Genomic DNA, 25,718 nt, shown 5'->3' with positions numbered 1-25,718 from the left:
GTTTAAAGGATTGGTTTCCTTTTATTAGATTTTCCAGGTGAAGTCTGGAAAATGTAACTTTCATTAGTTTAGTAAACAATTTTTGTTGTTTTTTTCATGTTGTATATCTTCATTACCTTTTCTCTTTGGGGTGTAAATTGTTTAAGACTTCTTGTCTTTTCCTCCAAACTATTGATCCATAAAAAATAGTTAGTATACTGTGTTATGCAGTTATTGATCGTTTATCTTTCTGATCACTCTCCAAGACCAAAAGGAGTACGGGTCCTGAAAGCCTCTCCCTCTTTACTGTAAAAGAGAATCACAGCAGAAGTATAAATATTAACTTTTCTTTAAGTTTTGTGAAAATATTGAGTATCAGGGAGTAGCCGTGTTAATCTGTATCCACAAAAACATTAAATTCGTCTGCAAATTTAACACTGTTAATTTGGACTTGAATAGGGACTGGGAGTGGCTGGCTAATTACAAAAGCAGCTTTGCCTCTCCTGGAATTGGCACCTCCTCATCTATTATTGGGAGTGGACTACATCCACCGTGATCGAATTGGCCCAGTCAACACTGGTTCTCCACTTGTGAGGCAACTCCCTTCTCTTGATGTGTCATTGTATAATGCCTGCATCTGTAATTTTCACTCCTTGCATCTGAAGAAGTGGTTTTTTACCCATGAAAGCTTATGCCCAAATAAATCTGTTAGTCTTTAAGGTGCCACTGAACTCCTTGTTGTTTGTGAAAATATTGAGACATTCTACTTAGTTGTTCATTATTTATATTACAGTAGTGACTAGGAGCTCCAAACAGTACTGAGACTCCATTGTATTAAGTATTGTACAAATGATTAACATTCAGCAGCAATTTAACAGGTTTGATAACATCCATGCTTTAAAGTCCGGTTATTCTGATTACCTTCTTATCTTTATTCCCATTACCATCACTAAATTTAATTCTGATATAATTTTTGACACTCATCACTCAGACCTTTGAGTTAAAGATTCATACTTTGTCATTCGAAAGTATGGATGCTTCTTGATAACTTTCATTCAGATGGCATTGATTCTAGCTCTGACTTTTTGAGATGGAGGACAGTAAAATCAGGTTGAAATTGAAAGTGCAGGGGAAGTTTTTTGTTCTTGTCTTTTTGTTTTTTTAATCGGAAAGATTTGATTTTGTTTGTGCTGTGTAATGGAATGCTTTTTGAAAAACTAGACTTTCAAATGGTGTATGCCATAGCATTTATTTTCCAGCCATGCAAGTTTGTGAGATATTGGTCCCTTGAATCAGTAGTGTGGGTTTACTTTAAGGTATTAGTCAAAGACTTAGGGTATGGCTACACTTGCAGCCGTACAGCGCTGCCATGGGAGCGCTCCCATGGCAGCGCTTTGAAGTGCAAGTGTGGTTGCAGCGCTAGTGCTGGGAGAGAGCTCTCCCAGCACTGCAGGTACTCCACCTCCCTGTGGGGATTAGCTCCCAGCGCTGGGGCACTGTTTACACTGGTGCTTTGCAGCACTGTAACTTGCTGCGCTCAAGGGTGTGTTTTTTCACACCCCTGAGTGAGAAAGTTGCAGCGCTGTAAAGCGCCAGTGTAGCCAAGGCCTCTATCTAGAAAGTCTTGGAGCTTGCACTAGCACAATTCACTCTCTTATTTTTATAATTACCATTTAAACATCTGACTGCAAAAGAAGGTTTTCCAACACAGTTTTAACTGAGTTTTCTGAGGTTTAGTCATCCAGGACACTTGATGGGCCTTTATTAGCTGAGGTGCCATTTGTTGTTGGGAGGTAGAGTTTGTTTTATTATCAGAGATGTAGGGCATAACCGTGTGAGGTTCTGTATGCTTCCTGTGAAGTTAAGAGCACACTCAGCTCCTATTGGAAAAGGCACTTCGTAGGACCTGCAGAGTGTCTTGTATGCATTTATGCTTGTTCTTGAGTATCTTAAGGTTTGTCTAGATGAACAGTTAGTGAGCAGCAAGTTAGGGTGTAAATATATAGTGTAAATATACAGTGCACTAGCATGCAGAGCATTAACATTTCATGTGGCCCCTATTACTGTACACTGCAAGTTCCCTAATGTACTTTGATCTATTCCACTTGGAAATAGTTTACTATGCCCTACGGAACTTTTAGTGTGCAATAACAGGGCCCATATGGAAAGTTAGTGTGTGGCTTGTGTGCTGTACATTCACACCTCACCTTGTCACTCACTGTTTATCAAGACAAGCCCTAATAGTTTGCAGTTTTGTAGTAGCTAGAGAACCCATGGCTGTCTGTTTCTGATCCTGTGCTAGGCTTTGTTGCAGAAAAACACTTGTACGTAAAGTAACTCACATGCTTATGAATAGTCCCATTGAGTTCCATGAGTGTATACATGTGCATGAAGTGACATACGTGTTTGCGGGATGAAGTCCCTGCTGTGTAAATTTGAAAAATAAGCTTAATTAAAATAAAAAGAATCTAATGCTGGAACTCAACTTGGTTGAAGCTTGGCCTTAAATTAACATCATGCTCTTCTCTCTCACAATTACCCTCTGACTCTTACAGGGCCTGTAATTCTTGCTATCTGATGTACTTTTTACTCTGTCAGCAGTGCACATTAGTCCACGTCAAAATTATGTTTTCTTCATTTTCTAGAGTGAAACACAGTAATAAAGTACAAGAGGAGTACTTAAGAAATGGCATGTTTTTTTCTTTTAAAACATATGAGTTAATTATGTTTTTCCATCTTTTTTTTTTTTCCTTTATGGGATGCATGGAGACTGTGTTGTACACAGGCTTTCTGGTGAAAAGTGGAATAAAAGCTAAATCACAGTATATTTGCCTTTAAATATATTTAAATTTGCTAATTGCATAATCTTCATTAATGTGGAAATTTGGCAAGGGCAATTGTTTGTCTTGTCTCTATGATTAACATAATTAATTATAGTTCAAAAGGAGATATAATTTTGTTTGTTCTTTTCTTTGTTCAGGATGGATTAGATGCTTTGGTGTATGATTTGGATTTTCCTGCCTTAAGAAAAAATAAAAATATAGACAACTTTTTAAACAGATGTAAGTATTTTTAATTTTTTTATAATATTAAATAACAAGTTATAACTAAATATAAATAGTGATTAATAACTAGGATCTAGATTTTCAAAAGTAACAAGTGATTTTTAGTGCTTCAGTTTTGGGAGGCCAATCTTGAAATTTTAAAGGAGCCTGACTTTCAGAAATGACTGAACACCCAACCCTGAAAATCAGGCCCCTTCAAGGTGTTTCAAGTTGGGTACTCCGGACTCATTAGTGACATTCAAAAGTGTAGACCTACATTTTATTTTTTTTTTATATTCTTCTCAGTCCTGAAGATTCACTTTCCCTATCAAAACCTGTGCCAGGACAATCCTTCTGGCAGAAGTGGGGAGCCATCCTTGCCACTGTGGAGCTTGCAGGGGTACTACTAACTATTTAAACAATCCTTTTGCTCCTCCCTTCTTCCCACACCCAGCATACTAGATTCCCAGAAGTGAGGGACTGTACTCTGGTCTAGCACTTAAAATTTTAAGTCATGATAACATTAACTGTTTACATAAGAGTTATACAGTGCTCTGAAGCTGTGCTGAGTTAAGAAAAGATGACTTGTGTGATAAATAAAACTCTTTATTCAAAATCAAATTTACAGTCATCACATTCTTAATATTTTGTATCTTTCCTAAAATAGTAAATCATAAACAGTTATCACAGCACAACATTACTAAAGCCATCACAGACAATATGATTTCAGTAAGCCACAAAGAGTGTAGATTAGCAGGCTATTGGTATGTGATATATTTAGCTGGTTATTGTTGTATAAGGTTTCTTGCCTTAAACTACATGAGAAGCCTAAACCCTGTAGTTGATGTATTTCTTCTTTTTTTGGTATGCTTAGTGCTAGCTGTGCAGAATTCTGCTCTTTTTTGCTGATTTAAATTATTTTTGGTGCACAGGAAAGCTAAAATTCATTTGTTTCTTTGTGGTGTAAGATTCATTAAAAACCCCAGTGCTTGTCTAGTGCAGAAGAACCAAATGAACAAGGAAATATTTTTTTAGTCCTTTAAGGGAGCAGTGAAAAAATCATCTACATAAAATTATGTATTATCTTTTGCAGCTCAAGGGCACCACTGTGTATTACTGCATCATCATTATGGTTAATATTGGCATTTGCTACATTTTGAAAAGAACTTCAGAATTGTAAACTCTTAACTCATCTTGACCCTTTAAATATAATGGCTTTTAAAGTTACCATAAGATTTTTCATAATTATGAAGGCAGCTGTTTTTTCACAGGAGTCATGGTTCAAGTGCTTGCTCGTGTCTGTTCCATTCTAGGTTTGTGCATGCCCATGTGCACAGTTGTTGGAGACTTTTACCTTAGTGGTATCCCTAGGGTCGGCTGTGGCACCCCCCTTGAGTGCCGCGCTCATGTGTCGGTATATTAGGTGCCACCGACCCTATGTCCTCTCAGTTCCTTCTTACTGCCCGTGATGGTTGATTGGAGTGCCTTGTCTTGTCTTTAGCAAGAGTGTTAGCGGTTATTCATAGTCCTTTTGTTCTACCTATTCTATACATAGTTAGTAGTTAGTTAGTTAGGGTATGTAGAGTCCTGGCTGGGACTTTGCCCCCGAGCAGGGCATCCCACACTCATCCAGCTTCAAGCCATGTGCATCATGCAGCAGGCCGATGCCTATCAGTGACCCCCACGACAGCTGCCTGAAGTGTTTGGGGAAGACCAAAGAAAGGACAAGTGTTGGATTTGTAAGAACTTTTTTGTCTCCGTATACAAAAGAAGTGGGATATCCGCTTAAGGGCCCTCTTCCTGGAGGCTGTGCTCTGCCCCATGTCGGAGCCCTCCATTGCAGAACCTACACTCAGTACTTTGGCTTCGGTGCAGAGTGCTTTGGCACTGGCAAGGGAGAACAGTACCAGGTGAAGAAGCACCAGAAGAAGAGGAGCATCTTGGCACTGAAGGACAAGGGGTCTGTGAGCAAATGACCTTTGTTAGGCCATACGCCCACCGTGAGACTTCATGGGGATAGCACTGAGGTTGGACCCCGAGCCTGGCTAAGGATCCACCCCCGACCCCAGGAAGGAGCGAAGGTCCCCAGCCTCTCCCAGGGCCGTCAGGACCCGAAGCAGTACTGGTGGCCAAAGAGGAAAGCCGACTGGCTCTGCAGGCGCCACACCAGGTGACTGTCCCAGCTATGACCCCAGCACCGAACGGGAAGCCTATGGGAGTGCAGCCTCATTGGAGAGCAGAGCACCTCCGATCACTGTACTGCAGGTGCACATCCCCGTCTCTGTGACCTTGGACCCTGGCGCTGTATCCTAGCTCTCCAACTAGACAACCTAGGTCCCCGATGCTCTCCCCACCTACTAGGTGCGGGACGCCGGAGCCGCAACACCGTTCCCCGTACTGCAAGTATTGGCGAATTTCTGGCCACAGGTCGCGTAGGCCCTGGTCACTCTCCCCCAGGTGGTCTAGTCATCAGTCACTGTCCTAGAGGGGCTGCTCGGAAGCATGGCACCAGTCCTTGTCTCCCCGGTACCACTCCTCTGGCAGACGTCGCGACTTGCATTTGCCTCAGCAGGCAAACCCTGGTTGCCACTGTGGTTGCTGAAGGGGCAGTGATCTGGATCAGAACAAAAATTTGGCCCGGCACCCCAGCAAGGGAATTCTCCTCCTACGCAAGAGATAGTCACAGCACCAACCACAGTGTCGTCGCAGTAGGGGCAGTGGCTTACCCAGTGGCAGTACTGGAACCCATGAGAGGGTGCTAGTGATGCCAGTCACACATTCTCAGCCCTCCCAGGCTGCCTTGGATAAGCCAATAATGGTACCTCTGGCACCTCAGCCAGAGCACGGTACTGAGCCAGACGTGGCACCAGCGCATCGGACACCAGCACCAAAGGAGCCTTCCCCAGACAGGAGGAATGCACACCTCTGCAAGTGGCACAGTCCTCGTCATGCCCTGACAAGGCCAGTCCCCTGGACAACTTTAAGGAGCACCACACCCTCCTTCAATGGGTGGCTGAGAACTTACACCTCCAGGCTGAGGAGGCCGACGAACTCTTCAGGGTGATTTCGGCCACCACCCTGGCTCGGGTCTCATTGCCTGTACAGCCAGGCGTCCTTAATTGCCAAGTCATTGTGGCAAACCCCGTCCTCTATTCTGCCGACATCCAGGAAGGTGGAAGAGAAATACTACATCCCTGTGAAGGGATTTGAATATCTCTATATGCATCCCCCTGCAGCACCACTGGTTGTGTCCTCCGTGAATGAAAAGGGACAGTGGGTCAAGTTAGCAGCATGCCGAAGAATGAAGAGGCCAAAAGACTTGATTTGTTTGGCAGAAAAGTTTATTCGACAGCTAGCCTACGATTCAGGGTCTCTAATCACCAGGTCTACTGGGACGCTATACTTTCAGTCTCTGGGACTCCCTGAATAAATTCAGAGAGGCCCTCCCATAAGACCATGCCCAGAAGTTTGCCACGCTGGTGGATGAAGGCACGTTGGTTGCCAGGGGTCTGACTTGGTGGCCTGGGTGGTCGAATCTGTGGTGGCCATGAGACACAGCTCTTGGCTGCAGTCCTCTGGGTTGTCCCAAGAGAGACAGGCCACGATCCAGGACTTCCCTTTTGATGGCACTGGGCTCTTCTCTGAGCTTACGGACTCATGGCTACACTGCCTTAAAGATTCCTGAGCCACCCTCTGCTCCCTTGGCCTTCATCCCCTGCAACAGTCTAGGAAGCCTTTCTGTCCTTTACCTCCTCCCCCGCAGCAGTCTAGGTCCTGGGGAACTCCCAGAGTGGGCTTCCACAGGAGGAAGGATAACGACAAGGGGGCATAAGCAGTGATACCTGTCCTGGCTGTATAACCTGACCCTCCCTGAATCCAGGGAGGTCAAGTAGTTGTTTTGAGGGTGCTCCCAAGGATGGAGCCTGAGCCAATCTGATGGATCCATCCCTCCCCTTCCTCAACCACCTCCGCCCTTTTCTGGTCAGTCTGATCCCATATCACCTTGGACCGTTGGGTGCTTGATACAGTTTTGTCGGTCTGTACCCTACAGTTTACTGCCAACCACTCCTCTCACCCCCCTTCCCCGTCCCTCTTTAGGGACCCATCTCATGAGCAGCTCCTCGTTCAGGAGTCGTCAACCTCCTTCACCTCGGCTGTGTAATAGTTTGAGGGATTAGGAATCAATAAATGAGGGTTAATGGTGTTACATGGCAAAGTAGATAAAAATCAATGATTTTTAAAAAATCAGATTTTAAAAATGTAAATTTTTCTTTTTAAAAATTAATCCTTTTGAAATTATGACAACCTGTATTAATGCCTAAAATTTACCATAATCTATTAAAAATAATTTAAATAAATAAGCAGTATGTTTGCTGCCAAAGTTTTAAAGCAAATCACACTATTAGCCACTGACTTCCAACAGTCTAAGCACCTAGAACCAGAGTTTGCTGTAGTACTAAACTAACTTGGCATCAGTAGCTTTTTGCAGGAACACAGAGAATATTTTTTTCTTTTCAGTTTATTCAGCTTGGTTCAGTTCAATGACTAGTTCATTCAAAGTTAAGAAACGGATATGGAGTTGAAAACAAGCATTCCTGCATTTTTCTCTTTCAATCTGCAAATAAAAACTAGATATGAGAGGATGAGATCTATTAGTTCTAAAATGTTGAAGGACATGTTGACTAGAAAAACTGTTTAAATCGCTAGCTTTAAATAGTACTACTTTTATTGAATAAATCAGTTTTAAATGCAAAACTTGTTTTAATAAACTTTGTCTTACGTCCAGCTCATTTAAGGTTAACATTAAAAAAATCAAGAAAACATTTAAATGTTTTTGTGCATTTTAATGTAATTCCAATTTCTAGCCAAATAGATCTTGACACAAGTTATGAATAAAAATTAATCATCCTCTAGTGAATAAGAAATGTTTCATTTACCATTTTCTATCATAAAAAAAGTAAAAATGATGACTGCAAAGGTATGTTAAGCTATATAATTGCTTAAATCAATGTGTGTAGATATAGTGTGTCCTGGTTAGCAAAAAGTTTCTAATTCAGTTGCAAATTCAACATGTTGTAATGGTTGCCAACCATTGAGAATCAGCCTTTAGCAAAATAACTAAAGTACAAATGCAAAACAAGATTAAAATGGATTATTTAAATCATGGTTTCCTGCTTGCTTGATTTTAAATCATGATTAAAATTACTGATTTTAATTGCTGTGATTTTAAATCGGTCCACCATGTCACTTGATGACAGAGAGGTTGCAGATACTGGTCTGGGTGTTACTGTGGACTGAATTGACAGGCATTATGATAGTGTTTTGTAATGTATTAAATGTTAAATAATGTTGTTAAATAGTTTTAAATTGTGTTTATTGCATAATAGGGGATAATTTGATTAAAATAATGCAATTTATGACTTAATATTTTTACTTTAAATTTGAGTTTGTGCCTTTTTTCCATGATCACACAATGACTTTTCAAATAATCTTACTGTTACAAATTACTAGCCCTAAAATAGTGTATAATGAAAGCTAAAATGAGTAGAGCCTACTTTAGTTAAGGCCTTTTTTGCTGTGGACTGATTGCTCAGATGCTTAAGAACAAGTTTTTTGTTTAACTTCCCACAGTTGAAGTTACACCTGAGCTAGCATAACGTTGTTATCGTGAACATATTGTGTACTCAGTTGTTTTCAAAGAAGGTGTGGTGAAACTTCATTGGAGAAAGGAGAAGCTGGAACTAGGCAAATAGAATACTCAATACAGCAATTACAATTAATGTAATTTTGATTATTAAAAAACCTATTAGGCTCAGAAAAACTCCCAATTTTGCATTAGTGGTAAGAAAATGAAACTCACACAGTTGCATCTTCATTAAAACCTATTTCTCTAAGTAAAAATTACATATCGCATATAAGCATAAAAATATAGCCTGAAATAGTATCAAGGTGGAGATGTATACAACAAAAAGCAAAGAATATAAGGTTTTATAATAGGTAAGATGACAGTGTTCTGTGTGCATAAATACTTTACCAAAACACAGTTGGGTGAGTCTGGGTGAGTGGTTGCCATAAAGAAATACAGTCAAGTCTTATTTGGTCCATATTGGTTGGGTTTTTTGTTTTTTAAAGCTTTTATATAACCTAAGACACATTGAAACAAATCTGATTATTATTTTTTAGTTCCAGTGGAAAGCAGTTTAAAAATAAAACAAGAAATACTCCCTTGCAGTGTTTGCAATCTAAAGGTTGTAGCATTGTTCTAAAACGCGAAAGTGAAGTTGAATATGAACAGAACTGAACTTGCCACTTTGCTTTCACAGTCCAAGTTGAAAGAAGTGCAAAAAAAAAATAATTAAAAATTGTCAATTATAATAACTTAGTGTATTTTAACTACATTTTCTTGCTTTTGTTACTTTTTAAATTTCAACTCCAATTCTTCTGCATTTTGAACAAACAGAATAATTATACCGTAAGATAAAATGAGAAAAGATCACAGCAATGTATTTACCCAAGCAGATTCAAATTAACGATCTGGTGAGGGCACTCCAACCCATAGATTGGGCATTCCACTCCTTACTCTGTTTGGTATGCTCCAGGCAAACTGGGAAGTGGAACCAGTGAATAAAGTACTTCTTGTGCCTGATACACATATATCTAACAGATCCTGGAGCACCCAGACACTGAAGAACAAGCCCCAGAAAAGTGAGAGAGGTGATGTGTATTCCTTTCTTTGCCATGATTGGGGAAGGGGAGAGAAGGGGACATACCATTGGAGGAGGAGAAAAGTGGTGTTAATTCCTCTTCACAGTGATACTTCCTCTCAGTTTCTATCAGGTCTATGTGATTATCCAAGTTTACTGCACACCTAGAAGGCAAAGCTGATATTAAAAAATGTAGCTCCAAACAGCGCTTAGAATAGTACCTGTCCAGCATACACTTCCAGTGGTTATGGTGACACGAGCAAACTGTCCTGGGATTCCTCTAGTGTTCCTCTTCTTTATTGTTGACCTTGGCTAGTAGGTGGGTGATAAATTTTTCAGCTACGCTTGCATCTATTTTTGTTTTTAATTTGGGTCTCTTCATATTGTTTTGTTGTTAAGGCTAGGATGCATTAAGATATTTCCATTTTTTCCACATACAAGATCCACAGATACATTAATCAACGGGCTTTCAGCCTATGTACACCTACGTAGTCAGACCCAGACCTGTCAGACACTGATAGCAGAGGGCATAATCAGCTACTGAAAAGCCTACCAGTTTTTCATTGTGTTTCCATAGTGTCAAGCTTTACAAGACTTCTTGCAGCAGAGCAAAAACATTCATATTAAAAAACCAAAAAAAAAACCCTCCCCAAAAAAACAACAAAACTTGCTGCTGTATCTGTGTTCTTGGTACTACCCCCTACAGGGGGATTTAAAAGTCCTGTTCCTCTCTACTGCGGAAACACCCTGCCTATCTCCCATTCTTATTCTCACCCTGATTGCAGCATGGAGAATGCCTAGAATAAGGGGGAAACATGGACATGTGCCATCTGCCCCACACAGGAAAAGAAAAATACCCCTAAAAAGGCTGTAGTGCTCAGGAAAGCTAAATCCAGTTACCAGCACAGGAATCTTTCGTCTATATCGAAGAGAAGGAAGCACAAATCCAGACGATGCAGGTGTAGGAGCTCCTCATTTCCTCCTTGGGGGGAGGGACGACTTTTAGAGTCACAACAGGAACCACAGGAGGAGAAAAGCAGGAAAAACTTTAAGGCAGAAATCAAGTACATACTTATTAGGGCAGTTTACATCCAACTTTTGAGGAAATGTCAAAGACAAAGAGGAGCCAGTTCAGAAGAGCAGTAATACTACAGACAGGTAGTATCATTCAGGATTCAGAATTGAACCATATGTTTTTCTCAACCCAGCCTACATAGACGTGATCAGAAAAGAATGGGAGTTCCTAGGAAAACCTGAGACTAAGCAAGATGACTAAGAAATGTGTGCAAGTTTAAATAAGATTTCATTTCCCTTCTTAATGTTGATGTGGCACTGGCATCCCTAGTTAAGTGTAATGCAATACTTACAGATGGAGAGTTAAGTCTTAAGAACCCCATAGACGGGAGGATGGATACAGCGCTCAGAAGAAGTTCCGAGTTCTCGCATAACTGAAAACTTTCATTGCATCCAAATACTTTGCCTGAACAGTATTGGCATGGATAGAAGATCTGTCTGAATCTATCATCTCATATAAAGAAAGTGCCGCAGTTTGTCTCTCTCTCCTGGAAAGATCTCCCTGGCATAAGGCTGTATTTATGAAAACTCTCTGAATGCCCACCAGTATTCAGCAAGAGTGATGGGCTACAATGTGGTTATCCATTGACATGTGTGATTGCGCAGTTGGAAGACATGTCTAAGCTTATGTGACTTTATCCGTCAGTTCTACAAATAATTTTCCTTTTAATATTCTGATAATGCTAAAGTCGTGACAGATTCCTCAGTCAAAGAAAAGTCGACTCTGTCTCCTGACAGGCCCCACAGGAGGGAATATAAATCCTATTCCAAACCCAAGCAATCCTTTTCAGGCTTCCAGACCAGCAGGTTTGGCAGACAAAATAATTTCTGTTACTCCTGGGGAAAGTGGTTAGATCCAGAGATGGCAAGTCCAGGTTTGACCCATCCACCTTCTAGTGGTGATTCAAGTCTTCCTGAACAACTCCTGTCTCACTGCCACATCAAAATGGAATAGACCATTGCAATGGTGATCGTCTCCTTCAGTTTATAGATTGTTGGCCTTGAATTGCTTCCAGCAAGTGGTTTCTGAAGATTGTCCAGAGAGGATTTACAAATCTGTGTTTAGTTCCTTCAAAATGGTTCACAAACTTAGTCTGCAGTAGGAATTTAGAGTTTATCGTTCAGTGTATTATAAGCTCATTATCAAATTTCAGACAACAAGGGAGATATCCATTCGTATGGAAGCTGTCTCAACTGACAGGCTTTTAGGTGTAGCTGGCCATGCTCTCTCCTATCAGCGATAGACTGGTCTGCTTCAGCCTTTGTAGCTGCATACAGGCTAAGAGCCCATTGATTAATTGGTCTGTAGACCTTGTAAATCAAAAAGAGGACATTTTGCATAAGATAAGTTTTCCTATTACAAGCAGCAGATTCTGTATGACTTATGTTACTGTAACATGATATTGTCTAAGGGAGTTGTTTAAGAATTTAATGCACATATAGTGGCTATCTTTCAGACATTTAAGTTGCACTTTGCAAATGCCCACAAAGCCCAACTAGCCATTTTATAATATTTGGACCTAAATTGCTGTAAACAATGCATTTTCATTTACTCTGTTAAGATACCAAGTGGTACTTCAATACACTACAGAATAAATTATTTCAAAATTTTTGCCTTTCAAAATGAGTCGGTGGTCTTTAGTTTTTTTAAAAAAAAAGTCAACAGTCACAAACCACCCTAAATTTTATTTTGATTTACATCTTCTTTAAAAACAAAATAAGTATCTATTATAGTAACTTAAAGAAAAAATTGCATCTGGTGTTATTCAAATGCCAGTTTTAGCCTTATGTTATTTAAAGTGGCTGAAATATGAATCCTGTGAAAAACAATAGCTGAGTGTATAGTATTAACCATCTGTTTGATGACAGAATAAAAGTTTCACATTTTTTTTAATCTTTCTGTCCTTTGATCCTTCAGAAACGAGTGACATTAACCTGGTCATAGGCTAAGTTTGTCTGAAACCATTTGAGGCAAACTTTCACATCATGTCTTGCTTTTATTTGCATTAGTGTGAAGACTTTTCCTGCAATGTTGACAGTCTTCTTGCAATGGGATTGTTAGGCAACCAATTTTTGACAAACAGAAAAGGATTGCCATGGTGATTTTGTTATATTTCAACCCCATCCAATCCTACTGATCCTCTAGCCTTAGACCAAGTCAACCTTGCTTGAATGGTCAAACAACTTAAATTAGATCTTATGCCGTTGACTAAAGATTCTAACCATTTTACAGAATCTGAATCACACTTGTAACTCTTTATTTCTGTAGCATAGTTTATTAAAATCTGTGCATGGTATATACTGCTCTGTAAACCAGGGGTTTACATTAGAAAGCAAGGGAAAAGAATATTCAAACCACGGTATGCAGTTTTATGAAAACTCCTTGTTACTGGAATTCAGCTGCATTCCTGCTGCTTTATTTTAAATTGGCCCTTTTTAATATGAAAATTAATTTCTGCATGCATCTTTTGTTTTTAAACGTGCTCTGTATATAGGACAACCAAGTAATTTTTAGTAGCATGCCAAATAATTATTTAAAAATAATCTTGATTACCGCAATATGAATTCCTCCCCTCACAATTCTTTCAAAACTTTTCTTTTTGGTCTAAAATTCTATTTTGGAAATAAAACAGGATTATTGCTGTGAATGTTAGAAAATGGAGCTGTTTAAAAGCTGTTCTGTGCTTGTACCAAAATGTGAAGCTTTTCCATGTAGTCTCATGCCAGTGCTGACCCATATGGATTAAAATAGCCTGTTTTTAATCTATGACCAAATTTGGAATTAGAATATCTGCCCACTGGGAGTTTGTAAATTTTTGTAGTTTAAAGAATGACAGGTTTATATAAATAATTACAATGATTCTCACTGCATGTTTTAAATTAAAATCCACTTTTTCAACTACAGAAAAGTAATAAAAGTACCAGCAGTTTGTTGTCTAAGGAGCTTGTTTAAGTGTGTTTTATACTTGTGATATGGTGGTTTCTCAAATCTTTTCTCAAATCTTTTACATACATGCCCTTTTAATGATGGTCTTTTTATATTGTTCTGTAGGTCACCTTAGATGCAGAATTTCCCCATTCCAGTAGCTTTTTCAGATATTTGTTTTGAATGTGAGCTTTCGCCATTTAAACTGTTTCCTTTTTAGCTTGGTTGTGCAACGAAGTTGTTGTACTGTGACATTTTTCTGTTACCATGGTAATGAAAGTGAGGTAATGGATTCAGAATACAGATTTCCATAAGATGAGCAAGACTTTGTCTTAAACGTATTTTTTAATAAGCATCAGATGTTGTAAGAACAGTTATCAGTAAATGAAATGTAAATTAATTTTTCTGTTAAATCCAGTACACTTGAAAGATTTTCTTAATATGAAAGTTCCTTTCTAATGTTTTTAATGTTACTCCTGGGTGAGTTCTGTGCACAGTCTTTTTAAATTCTGTAAAATTCTGCATGTTTTGTCAAAATAACACAATATAATCATGCCAGTTTCAATTATTTTGGTAATTTTATTTCAGAATATTTGTCAGTAACAATACAGACAACAGAAAAGATTGAGGAAATATATTTTAAAAAATAGATTCCTTACTAGGAATATTAATATACAACTTTATGTAATAATTCATTTTAACTACAGTACAGAAACGGTGACCTCTCTTGCGGCTTCCCTTTTCCTCCCCCTCAGAATCAATTATTCTGCAGGAGTTGAGAGGGAAATAATCTGCAGGGGACATTAATTCCCCTAGGTGTATAATGTGTATTCCTCTGCAGTATTCCCCTAGGTGTATAATGTGTAGCACTATAATAAGCTGTATAGAAAGACAGTGAAGGCTTTATTAATGAATTACTGTACTGTTTTAATGCTTTATTTTTTCTCTTTATACAGATAAAGACACAATTAATAAAATCAGAGATTTGCGCATGAAAGCTGAAGATTATGAAGTTGTGAAGGTGATTGGCAGAGGTGCATTTGGGGAAGTTCAGTTGGTAGGTTATATTTCTGTGTGTAAATAGAGTTGGATTTTGCTTTATGATACTCAGTGCTACTTACCTTTTTATTTTTAATAAGATTTTTAAAAATTAAGTTAATCTTTTAATATATAAGACCATATTTATATAGGGACCATAAACCTAGTGAGAATTTTATTCTTGGAAAGAACATTTTCTAGGAGCGTAACTTTTAATACTAACATGCAGAACATCTGAGCTGAATGTGCATTTTCCCTGCCTAGAGGCTGAGTACCCTCTCTATATACTAGTCCTGGCCACTGCAACTCTAGGAATTTGTGAGACAGCTCTTCAGCTGGTGTAAATGTCATAGGCCCATTGATGTCAGTAGTCTCTGACAAATTACATCAGCCGAGGAGCTGCCTTCAAAACCTGAACGCAGATTTTCCACATATAGCATTTTTTGTGGTGAGTTAACAACCAGGCCTGCTCATATTGAATTACTGAGTTGGGTTGCTGCTGGAAGAAATGTAAAATAAGGCAAATGTGCTCTTCAAAATATTTATTTTTCTTTTTATGTTAGTTAACAAAAATATTTACACTTTTATTAAAAACAAATAAATGCAAATTACAGAGCAATTACTGTGTACATGGACGTTAGTTTTTAATATTCCTAGCAAATGTTCTGTTCTGGTAGTTGTGTTGTAGTTAGAAAATGCAATTTTATACCATGTAGATCAGTAGAATAATTATTTTTACCAAAGAACTGTGAAGAATTAGATAAAATTGGTGAACTAAGGTAAAATGCTCAAAGCAGAAAAAATACTGAATTAAATATTTTAATAGATTGTCCATATGGATAGTTAATCTATTTTTCTATATCTTAATTTTATCTTCAAAGGTAAGGCATAAATCTTCAAGGAAGGTGTACGCTATGAAACTACTGAGCAAGTTTGAGATGATAAAAAGATCAGATTCTGCATTCTTTTGGGAAGAAAGGGACATTATGGCTTTTGCTAATAGCCCCTGGGTTGTTCAGGTATAGTGATACCACTGTTCATATTTTTGATTTATAGTAGGGTGCTTTTGTTACATCACTGGATAAATCACATTGTAACTGAAGAATTATTTAAATTTTCATTTCTAGCTTTGTTTCCTAAGCAATTTACAAAACTGTCTTTTTCAGATAAGTTGAAATGTTTTGTTAGGAAAAGCCAGTGAAAATTTGAAAGTTGCAAAAAACCAAAATTATAGTTGTTATAATTCTTTTTAAAATTATATTAAATTAAGTCGTTATGTTCTGAATTGATAAATAGTAAAATAATTTTGTTAAAATTGTTGTCTGCTTGACAAGAATTCTTTGTTTCACCCCAGTGTATGTGACAATTATTCACGTAAAACATATATCTTTTTAAAAAACAAGTAGATGGACAAATATATATCTATATTTTCTCTATCTTTGGTAAATGAGGCTAAATGCAAATTTTGAAATGAGATGAGAGAAATCATAATTGGGCAATGTGGTATTGTAGATTTGTGGTGATAAATGTAGTTTACCCATATAATTTACAGTATGAACTTTTTTCCCCAAGCCTCACTTTCTATTTTGAAATAGAAGGACTGGATCTTGCAAAGACTTACACATATGCTAACTTGCTCAGTGGTACTACTCGTAATTTTAAGAATGGAGTCTACATCTTTGTTGGGTTATGGTTTAAATGACCTAACTTTCAGGATCAAACTCATGTAAGCCTTATTTACTTGGGAAAAAATCATGCTAGTATTTTTCTAGACAATGATTATCTGGAAAGATGTTTGCATTGTTTCCAAACAATATGTAAATTCAAGAGCCATTAATTCACTGGTACTGTTTATTTTGAGCAGATCTATACCAAAAGGTGAATTTTTACTTTTTTTTAAAAAAAATTGTAACTCACTTTTCAGACTGTATGATTTGATAGAAGAATGATAAATTTGCAATAGTAAATCAAATTCAGTAACTAGGGCTATAAGAACACTGCAGAAAATTGAGAAAAATTGAACAGTTTTCATTCATAACTCGTACATTTTTATAGACAAATACACTGTCCTGGATTACTTGATGCATTTGTTAGACGATGACCAGTTTGCAGTTCTGTCCAATACTTTATTTTAATATCCTAAATAAAACAGCTATCTAAAGAAAATATACAGGCACTTCAGAAAAAATGCAGGCAGATATCTTTGATCAAGTATTACCTTTTTTATGTACACCTCTACCTCGATATAACGCTGTCCTCGGGAGCCAAAAAATCTTAACGCGTTATAAGTGAAACCTCATTATATCAAACTTTCTTTGATCCACAAGAGTGCGGAACCTCACCCTCCGAGCACTGCTTTACCGCGTTCTATCCGAATTTGTGTTATATTGGGTCGCGTTATACAGGTAGGAATGTATTTGTAAACTAATCAGCTGTCTCATTTAATTGGTGGAAGCTTGTTGCCCAGTTACATAGGTGTGTATAGTCTGAGAGTGATCTTAGTATTCATTGAGCCAGAGTCTTTCTCACTCCTTTAAACTACTCTTTGGCAGCATAAAGAGGCAGAAGACAACAGAAATGGTGCCCCCTCTTCATCAGGGGAATTCTGGTTGAAAAAAGCTGCTAGAATGGCTCTAGTAATTCTACAAATCTTTAAGTGTTAAAACATTTGCAATGAAATCCATTGGATTAATACAATATGGAAAATTTTCAAGCTTTTATTTTAAGATATACTGACTATTTAGTTACTTATTTTTGTTTGTTTTATAGTTATTTTATGCATTCCAAGATGACCGTTACCTTTACATGGTGATGGAATATATGCCTGGTGGGGACCTTGTGAATTTAATGAGCAACTATGATGTTCCAGAGAAATGGGCAAGATTTTATACTGCAGAAGTTGTTCTTGCGTTGGATGCAATTCACTCAATGGGTTTTATTCACAGGTGCATATATAATTACTATAGTTAAACTAGAACTATATTAATCTTTACTTTGTCAGAATGTCTTTATAAGAATTACTTAATCTGTTTTTAAATTGTTGCTGGTATTATTACTACATGGTTATTTCTCTAGACACCTTCAAAATTTCTTAGTGTGAGAAAATGCAAAGCTGAGATGCTAATTTTCAATATAAGATATTTTCAGCAAATTGACAGTACTCGAGTATTCTGTTCTCTGCCTAAGTTTGGGATTTCTGGGGTTTGCCCACTCTACAGGTGATAGAAACAAAATCAAGATGGATCTAATAATCTATCCCAAGCCTTGGTACTAAAATTTTTAGTTTGATTTCTTTCCTGAGTAGTGAAAGCATATGGTTTAGTAACTGGATAATAGTATTTGGTAGTGTCCATTACTAGGTACTATTATTTATTAGATTTGTTGTAGTAGTGCCTAGAGAGCAGGGCTAAACACTGTACAAGCACCTAGTAAGGGATAGTCCCTGTGACAATTTGTTTACAATTTAAAGGAACAAGAAGACAAAGGGGTAAGAGGGGAAACAGAGTCCTAGACAGGTAGCGTGATTTACTAAAGGTTGCACAGCAGGTCTCTGACAGGAATAGAATTTAGATTGGGACTCAGGAGACTCAATGCCGTAATCCACTGGACCATGCCACAATATTTGCATTAGAATATATCTCTAATGACCTCTAATCAGGCTTGCATCTAATCAATTATCACATCATAATCAGGGCTTTGGAGCTGTGCTCCGGCTCCGCTCCAGCTCCAGCTCCAGGCAAAAACCTGCAGCTCCACTGCTCTGGAGCTGCTTCACGCTTCAGCTCCGGGCTCTGCTCCAAAGCCCTGGTTATGATGGGATTGAATGAATCTGAGGATACCGTGCAATCTTTCTATATTTGTTCTACTTCATGAGTGATCCACTCCAATAGATTTAATTTAGTTTTGTCTCCAAAGAGAGATGTGAGAAGAGGATACAAATATGAGAACAATACAGAGAGAATATAGATTGGTAAATGAAGTAGCTCTTTCAGACTCTTACTAACAAGGTAACATGGAAAGAGAAAGTCATGGAAAGGAAGAATACTATCTGCAACTATTGCAATTATTTTTCAACTCCCTAGACATGTATTTCAGCCTACGTTTGTTAGTTGTGCCACGGGAACAAAAAACTAATATATACCACACTTCCATTCACAGTCCTCATCTCTGATTTTTATCCATTCCTTCTTATTTGGAATAACAGAGTGGCTAGATGTAATACACCAATTTTAATTATCCTTTTTTTTCCCCCCTAAAGAGAACTCAATCGTCATTAGTTGATACAGAAATAAAAATAGCTGCATAATCAGTGAGAGGCTTGTCTTAGTAAATAACATATCTCTAAAGCCCTGCAAATCTGCAGATATCTGCTTTATATCTGTGGATGTGGATACAAATTTTGTATCCATGCAGGGCTCTACATATATCTCTGTATTTCTCATTTTTGTTATGATTAAGAACAGCAGAATAACAATATAATATTAATTTTAATATTAATATATTAATATATTAATAATAAATTACTGGACTCTTAATCAAAATACAGAGTTGAAATAAAACCTCAAAACCACTAAACAAAGGAACATTAGCATATTATGTTTCTTTTCAACTAAAGCAATCTTAAATACAAATTTTCTGCTGTATAACAGCATAAGTTTAAACAGATTATTTTTAATTAAATATGTATAGTGAATTTCATCGTGAAGGATCCCAAAATACTTTGCATAGTGTATACATTTAAGAATCACTTATCCACATCTGAAATACAATCACATCTAGGGTAGATTATAATAGCTATTCTGTGGTTAGCATTTGTGTAAAGTTTTTGGATTTTTATTTAGTTAATTGGGAACTGAAGAATAATTGCTCCAACTGAAATAAGGGTAATTTTAGGTTGAGGCAATGTAAATAGCCAAATTGCAATTTGGCCAGCAGGTCAGGTTTAATGCATATATTTTTGCAAAAAAGACTACTGCAAGAGTTAGATGTTGGTAGGATTAATATTATACATAATTAATAATTAGCCATATCAAACAGTCAAAATCAATTCCCATTATATAAAAGTGCATGTGTGTTGCTAAAGTTAGAAAGTTAAACCGCAGAGGAAACTGCTCACAGTATTAATAGGTAGGTTGTTGAAGTTACAGATTTGTTTTTGATTAGAGTAGACTCTTTTTCTTTTGGATTAGTTTATTTAAATTTAAGACGTGAAGAGAGCAAGTGAGGAAAATAACTTTTCCATTCCAAACAATGAACAAAAAACAGACAGCAGCTGAAGTTTCTCTGTTCTAGAAAACCTAGTGTGTGTTATGAATTTCAAAGTTCTTCAAATGCTTGTCGATATATATTCCACTAGTGGTGTGCATCTTCCCCAGGCACTTAAGTTGAAAATCTTTTGGCCAACAGTGCATGTTGGAGGCCACACCTGTGTCTCATGAAAAAGTGTCTCATGCCTCCAACTGAAGATGCAAAGGCTGGGGCATCCCCAGCTCTCTCTTGGTTCCTTCTCACCACCTGTGACTGAAAGTTGGAATTGCAGCGTCCAAGCTTCTTCACGCACAGAATGGCATATTCTTTGTTATGTAAATAATTATACTGAGATTAATCCAGTGCAGAAGGACATTTTCATTAGGAAGGGATTTGAGGAACTTGAGTTTGAAGAGTAATACCCAGGTTTTTGAACTGAACCTATGTTGTCTGACTCTCAGTTCAGTGCCTTAATGAGAAGACCATACTTACTGATATTGGAAATTGTGGGGGTAATTTGACTGAGAGTTTGAATAATTGGAGTGGGGCAAAAGAAACACTTGTGTTTTTTTTAAGTGTCTTCTTGCCAGCTTAAGTGTCTTAGTGTCTTCTTGTTATGTCACATCAGAAAAATAGTTCTTTCTTGTTTTGGTAAGTGAAACTAATGTGTCAAATTATGTACAATGTAATATTTTTCAGAGATGTGAAGCCTGATAATATGCTGCTGGATAAAGCTGGTCATTTAAAACTAGCAGATTTTGGTACTTGTATGAAGATGAATAAGGTTGGTATATTTAAACCTTGAATCTAGCACTGGTATTTGAGGAGAGCATCCAGTGGATATTGTTCTTTGGGATTCCATCTGCTATTGATTGATTGACTTTCTCTGGTGCGTAGCACTATTGTGTTTGAGCACCTCACATCTGTTAACAAATTTAGCCTCACAGCATCCCTTTTGAATTAGGGAGATGTCATTGTATCAGTTTTACAAATGGGATGTTTAAGCATTAAGAGATTAAATGCCTTTCAGTCACATAGGAATTCTGTAGCAGAGACATAAAAAGAACCCTAAGTGTCTTGGTACTTGCCTTAGTCATAAGAAAATCCTTCCATATCCCAGTGTATACTAGTTTTCACAGTGTGTACCATGGAAAATTAATTGTTGAATTGTGTACTATGGTTTCAGTACCAAGAGAGCAAATAACATTTGTATCCTCTGTTTTTACTGTTGGTTAAAAGGAGACTGTTAAAAGTACTGACACCTCTTAGGGTATATCTACGCCACAGGATTATTCCGATTTTACAGAAATTGATTTTTGGAAATGTTGTATAAAGTCGAGTGCACGCGGCCACACTAAGCACATTAATTCGGTGGTGTGCGTCCGTGTACCAAGACTAGCGTCAACTTCCGGAGCTTTGCGCTGTGGGTAGCTATCGCACAGTTCCTGCAGTCTCCACCGCCCATTGGAATTCTGAGTTGAGATCCAATGCCTGCTGGGGCCAAAATATTGTCGCGGATGGTTATGGGTAAATGTCGTCAGTCAATCCTCCGTCCGTGAAAGCAACGGCAGACAATCATTTCACACCCTTTCCCCAGGATTGCCCGGGCCGATGCCATGGCATGGCAACCATGGAGCCCGTTCAGCCTTTTTTCACTGTCACCATAGGTCTACTGGATGCTGCTGACAGACGCGGTACTGCAGTGCTACACAGCAGCATCCCCTTGCCGTTGCAAGTTGACAAAGACGGTTACCAGTCATACTGTACTGTCTGCTGCTGTCATGGGTGCTCCTGGCCGGCCTTGGTGACGTCGGTCGGGGACGCCGGGGCAAAAATGGGAATGACTCCAGGTCATTCTCTTCTTTAAGTTTTGTTTAATGGAGAGTCAGTCCTGCCTAGAATATCAGCAAACCTGCTAAAGAACCAGAGAGGCAAACGGGCTCTCCAGATCAGAGCCCCAGACATCCCACAGAAATGATGAGCTGCATGCCATTCTAGGGAGAGCCCCTGCAACAACTCCACCTTTTGCTTCCCTCCTGGGCTACCGTGGCAGTTATCCCCCCCATTTGTGTGATGAAGTAATAAAGAATGCATGAATTTGAAACAACAATGACTTTATTGCCTCTGCAAGCAGAGATCAAAGTGGGGAGGGGAGGGCGGCTGGCTTACAGTGAAGTAGAGTGAACCGCCATTCTGCACTTGCTCAGCCTATAGCTGAAAATGGGAAGCTGTGATAAGCGCTAGGATAGAAGCACAGGCAGGACTGAATCTCCATTTGTGTGTGGGCCTTTGGTTGACACTGATAAAAGACAAAATGTCCCAGGATATGTGTGTTAGGGGACAGTTCTAAACGGCAGCTTAATTTTTTTATTTAGAGCAGAATGTAGAGGTCTACGTATCTGATAGTGAGCCCTGGTAGCAATGGTTGGCTAGGGTAGGCACGACCACGTGGTGTTGCTGACTGGGAGAGCAGCCTGAGGCAGAAGCCTCCAGCTCGCATGATATTCCAGGCAGGACTGAATCTCCATTAGACAAACCTTAAAGAAGGGAATGACCTGGAGTCATTCCCATTTTTGCTCAGGGGCCCCCGACTGACCTCACCGAGGCCAGCCAGGAGCACCCACGGGACGATGATGGATACCAATCATACTGTACAGTCTGCCATCCGCAAGGCAAGAGAATGCTGCTGTGTAGTGCTACAGCACCGCGTCTGCCAGCAGTATCCAGTAGATATACGGTGACATTGAAAAAAGGCGAGAAATGATTTTTCACCTTTGCTTTCATGCGGGGGGGAGCTGTCGACACATATCCTGAACCACCCGCGACAATGTTTTTGACCCTTCAGGCATTGGGAGCTCAGCCCAGAATTCAAATGGTTTTCAGAGAGTGCAGGAACTGTGGGATAGCTACAGTCATCAGTCGCCCCTCCCTCCGTGAACGTCCATTTGATTCTTTGGCTTTCTGGTACACGCAGCGCTGTGTTGAGTCCCTGTTGTGGCCTCTGTCCATCATGGCCTTGGAGATTTTTTCAAATGTTTTGGCATTTCGTCTTTTGGAACTGAGTTCTGATAGAACAGATTCATCTCCCCATACAGAGATCAGATTCAGTATCTCCCATGCAGTCCATGCTGGAGCTCTTTTTTGATTCTGGGACTGCCTGGTCACTTGTGCTGATCAGCGCACCACGCTGGGCGAACAGGAAATAAAATTCAAAAGTTCACAGGGCTTTTCCTGTCTACCTGGCCAGTGCATCCGAGTTCAGATTGCTGTCTAGAGCTGTCACAATGGTGCACTGTGGGATAGCTCCCGGAGGCTAATAGCGTCGTATTGCGGCCATACTAACCCTAATTCGAAATGGCAATGTCGATTTTCAGCGCTACTCCCCTCGTCGGGGAGGAGTACAGAAATCGATTTTAAGAGCCCTTTATGTCGACAAAAATGGCTTCATTGTGTGAACGGGTGCAGGATTACTTTGATTTAAGGCCGCTAGATTTGACATAAACTTGTAGTGTAGACCAGGCCCTAGTCTGAGGCTGCAGTCCATGCCACTGTTATCAACACGGAGAGTACATTAAAAAAAAAAACAAAAAAACAAGAACTTGGAAAAAAGAGGACTTGACTCTCTCTCAAAAAGTACTGTTTTATCAAATATGAGAGAGTCTGAAATTCCTTTGTTGTACCTTCTTGTTTTTTCTTTTGCTCCTACTTCTGCTCATCTCATTGACCTAGACTGCAGAGCGAGCTTCTTGTTTTATATGCTTGAGGGACTTAAGCTATTTAGCAGTGGTAAAGAGCGGGAAACTAAAAGCAAGAATTAAAGAGAATGGAGACTCAACCCTAATCCCCACTCTGTCAAGGAAACAATACTCTTAAATATTTTTGCTTCTCCTGTAAGGATGGGGAGGGGGGAATCCCTATCCTCCTAAGTTTCTGAACTTTTTTCTCTCTTCCCCATTTCTGAATGACTTATTTCTCCTTAAGGTATACAGCCTCGGACTACCTTATTTGCGCTAGGGAAGCTACTCTTATAAATGAGCCTGATAGATCCTAATATGAGAGTTACTGTACACATAGTGCATAATGTCAAGGCAGACAAAAGCATATAATAAATTGGGAAATATTTTTGCCAGACTTCGATTTCTGTAGAACATGACTTGTTTAGTGACACATTTCATTTTACACTATGGAGCTGATTCAGTGTCCACAGGCGCCTTTACGTGGACTTTAATGGAATATGGATCAGGCCCAGAGTGGCAGTATTCCTATTGATAATTTAAAAAAAGTTACTTATGTTTGCCATCTAGCAGCCTGATCACAAATTGAGAAGAAAAGGTTGATTCTGCTGCAACCTTTTCAGTGTAAAGAATCAGGTTATTGAGGGACTTGTTGGCAGAAAAGCCCCAATGCAATGAGAAACTTAAAAATCTTTTTAATTTGATGGACACATTTATATCTGCTAATGTGCTACTCAAAGCTCTGAAGAATCAAATCCATATTGTTCCTTAGAAAAATCTGAGGTCATGGCAGTATCTCAGTGGTTGCATAAAAACCATCTCCTTCATGTCTTTGGTTATTGTGTTACTGACGGGTGTGTGTGTATTTAAAAAAAAAAAAAAAAAAAAAAAAAAAAAAAAGCTGAAGCAATTTGTCTCATTTGTCTGGGATGAAGCAATCAGTATCCAAAGTTGCTGTGCCCTTTATGTGCTTATTTACCATAAATTCATTCAGCAGGAATGTTTGACGACCAACCAGGTGAAAGACACCTCTGAATTATTCTATTGGAATATGTCCTTATGATGCCATAAAATAATAAATGATTTCCAAAGCAAGTTTGCAAGCACTATAACAAAAAAAAATTACTGTTCCCTACACAGTGTTGTGATTGGTTTCTGTCAAACAGTACTGCATACATGAACATATACTGGGGAAGAACATTGAAATAGGTGATCATGGATAGATAACATGTAAACGATAAAGCACATCTGTTAAATCTTTTCAGGAATGCTTGAATGAAGAACTTTGTCTAACTGCTTTATAATAAATAAATAAAAGGCACTAAGAGCTCCTTCAAATAAAGCCACGCTTGGGCAGTATGTGCGGGCAGTTCCTCATTACTGCCTCAAATGGCTTTAGAGGAGTATCCTAGGCATGAATTTGGCCCTATATGTTAAGCTTCATTATGTTTAGACCTGGAACAGTTAGGTAATGATGAATTTTGATGAAGAAAGGTGTTATCCTTGTTTTTATTTCAGAGTTGCAAAGTACCAAAAAAAAAAAAAGACATCCATCCCCAATAAATAGACTTTAGCATATACTGGTGTTGCAGAGGCAATTCAGTGTCTGGAATACACTTAATTTCACTCAAAAAATACTGGTTTTAAATTGGATATGTTAAGCAAAAATTAGTTATAAGCAACAGTTTTCCATTATGAAATTGCCCCTGCAAATCCCCTCTCTATGAATAACATGCCCTGTCCTATGGAGCCTAGAATCATTTCAAAACTGTATGAACAATAGAGAGGAACAAGGGATGCAGACCATGAATCCAGTATTCTAAATCACAGCCAAGAGACTGCCCCTAATTTGTCAGTTCTTTCTCCACTGGCACAAGCAGCCTTGGGACATTCCTTCTAGCCCTTATCCCTTATGCAGTTTGTCTATGTAGGATTTCAAGTTTTAATATCATTTAGTTTTTTGTGTTACTGT

General features: G+C 38.6%; 1 protein-coding gene across 5 annotated transcripts in view; it reads left to right on the top strand.

Annotated features, from left to right (window-relative positions):
- ROCK1 (Rho associated coiled-coil containing protein kinase 1) overlaps positions 1-25,718 on the top strand; it is a 191,885-nt gene that overhangs the window by 54,284 nt on the left and 111,883 nt on the right. For 3 of the 5 annotated variants that reach the window (XM_050939193.1, XM_050939197.1, XM_050939194.1), the window contains exons 2-6: positions 2,960-3,041; positions 14,684-14,784; positions 15,647-15,784; positions 17,535-17,710; positions 20,712-20,796. In XM_050939193.1, coding sequence (XP_050795150.1) covers positions 2,960-3,041; positions 14,684-14,784; positions 15,647-15,784; positions 17,535-17,710; positions 20,712-20,796 — 582 coding nt within the window. Of the gene's footprint in view, positions 1-2,959; positions 3,042-4,116; positions 4,247-14,683; positions 14,785-15,646; positions 15,785-17,534; positions 17,711-20,711; positions 20,797-25,718 lie in introns of those variants that run through there. The other 2 variants (XM_050939195.1, XM_050939196.1) reach the window with 2 other exon arrangements.

The sequence above is a fragment of the Gopherus flavomarginatus genome, chromosome 2, assembly GCF_025201925.1.
Source record: "Gopherus flavomarginatus isolate rGopFla2 chromosome 2, rGopFla2.mat.asm, whole genome shotgun sequence".
Taxonomy (NCBI): domain Eukaryota; kingdom Metazoa; phylum Chordata; order Testudines; family Testudinidae; genus Gopherus; species Gopherus flavomarginatus.
This window is presented reverse-complemented; position numbering and strand designations above follow the sequence as displayed.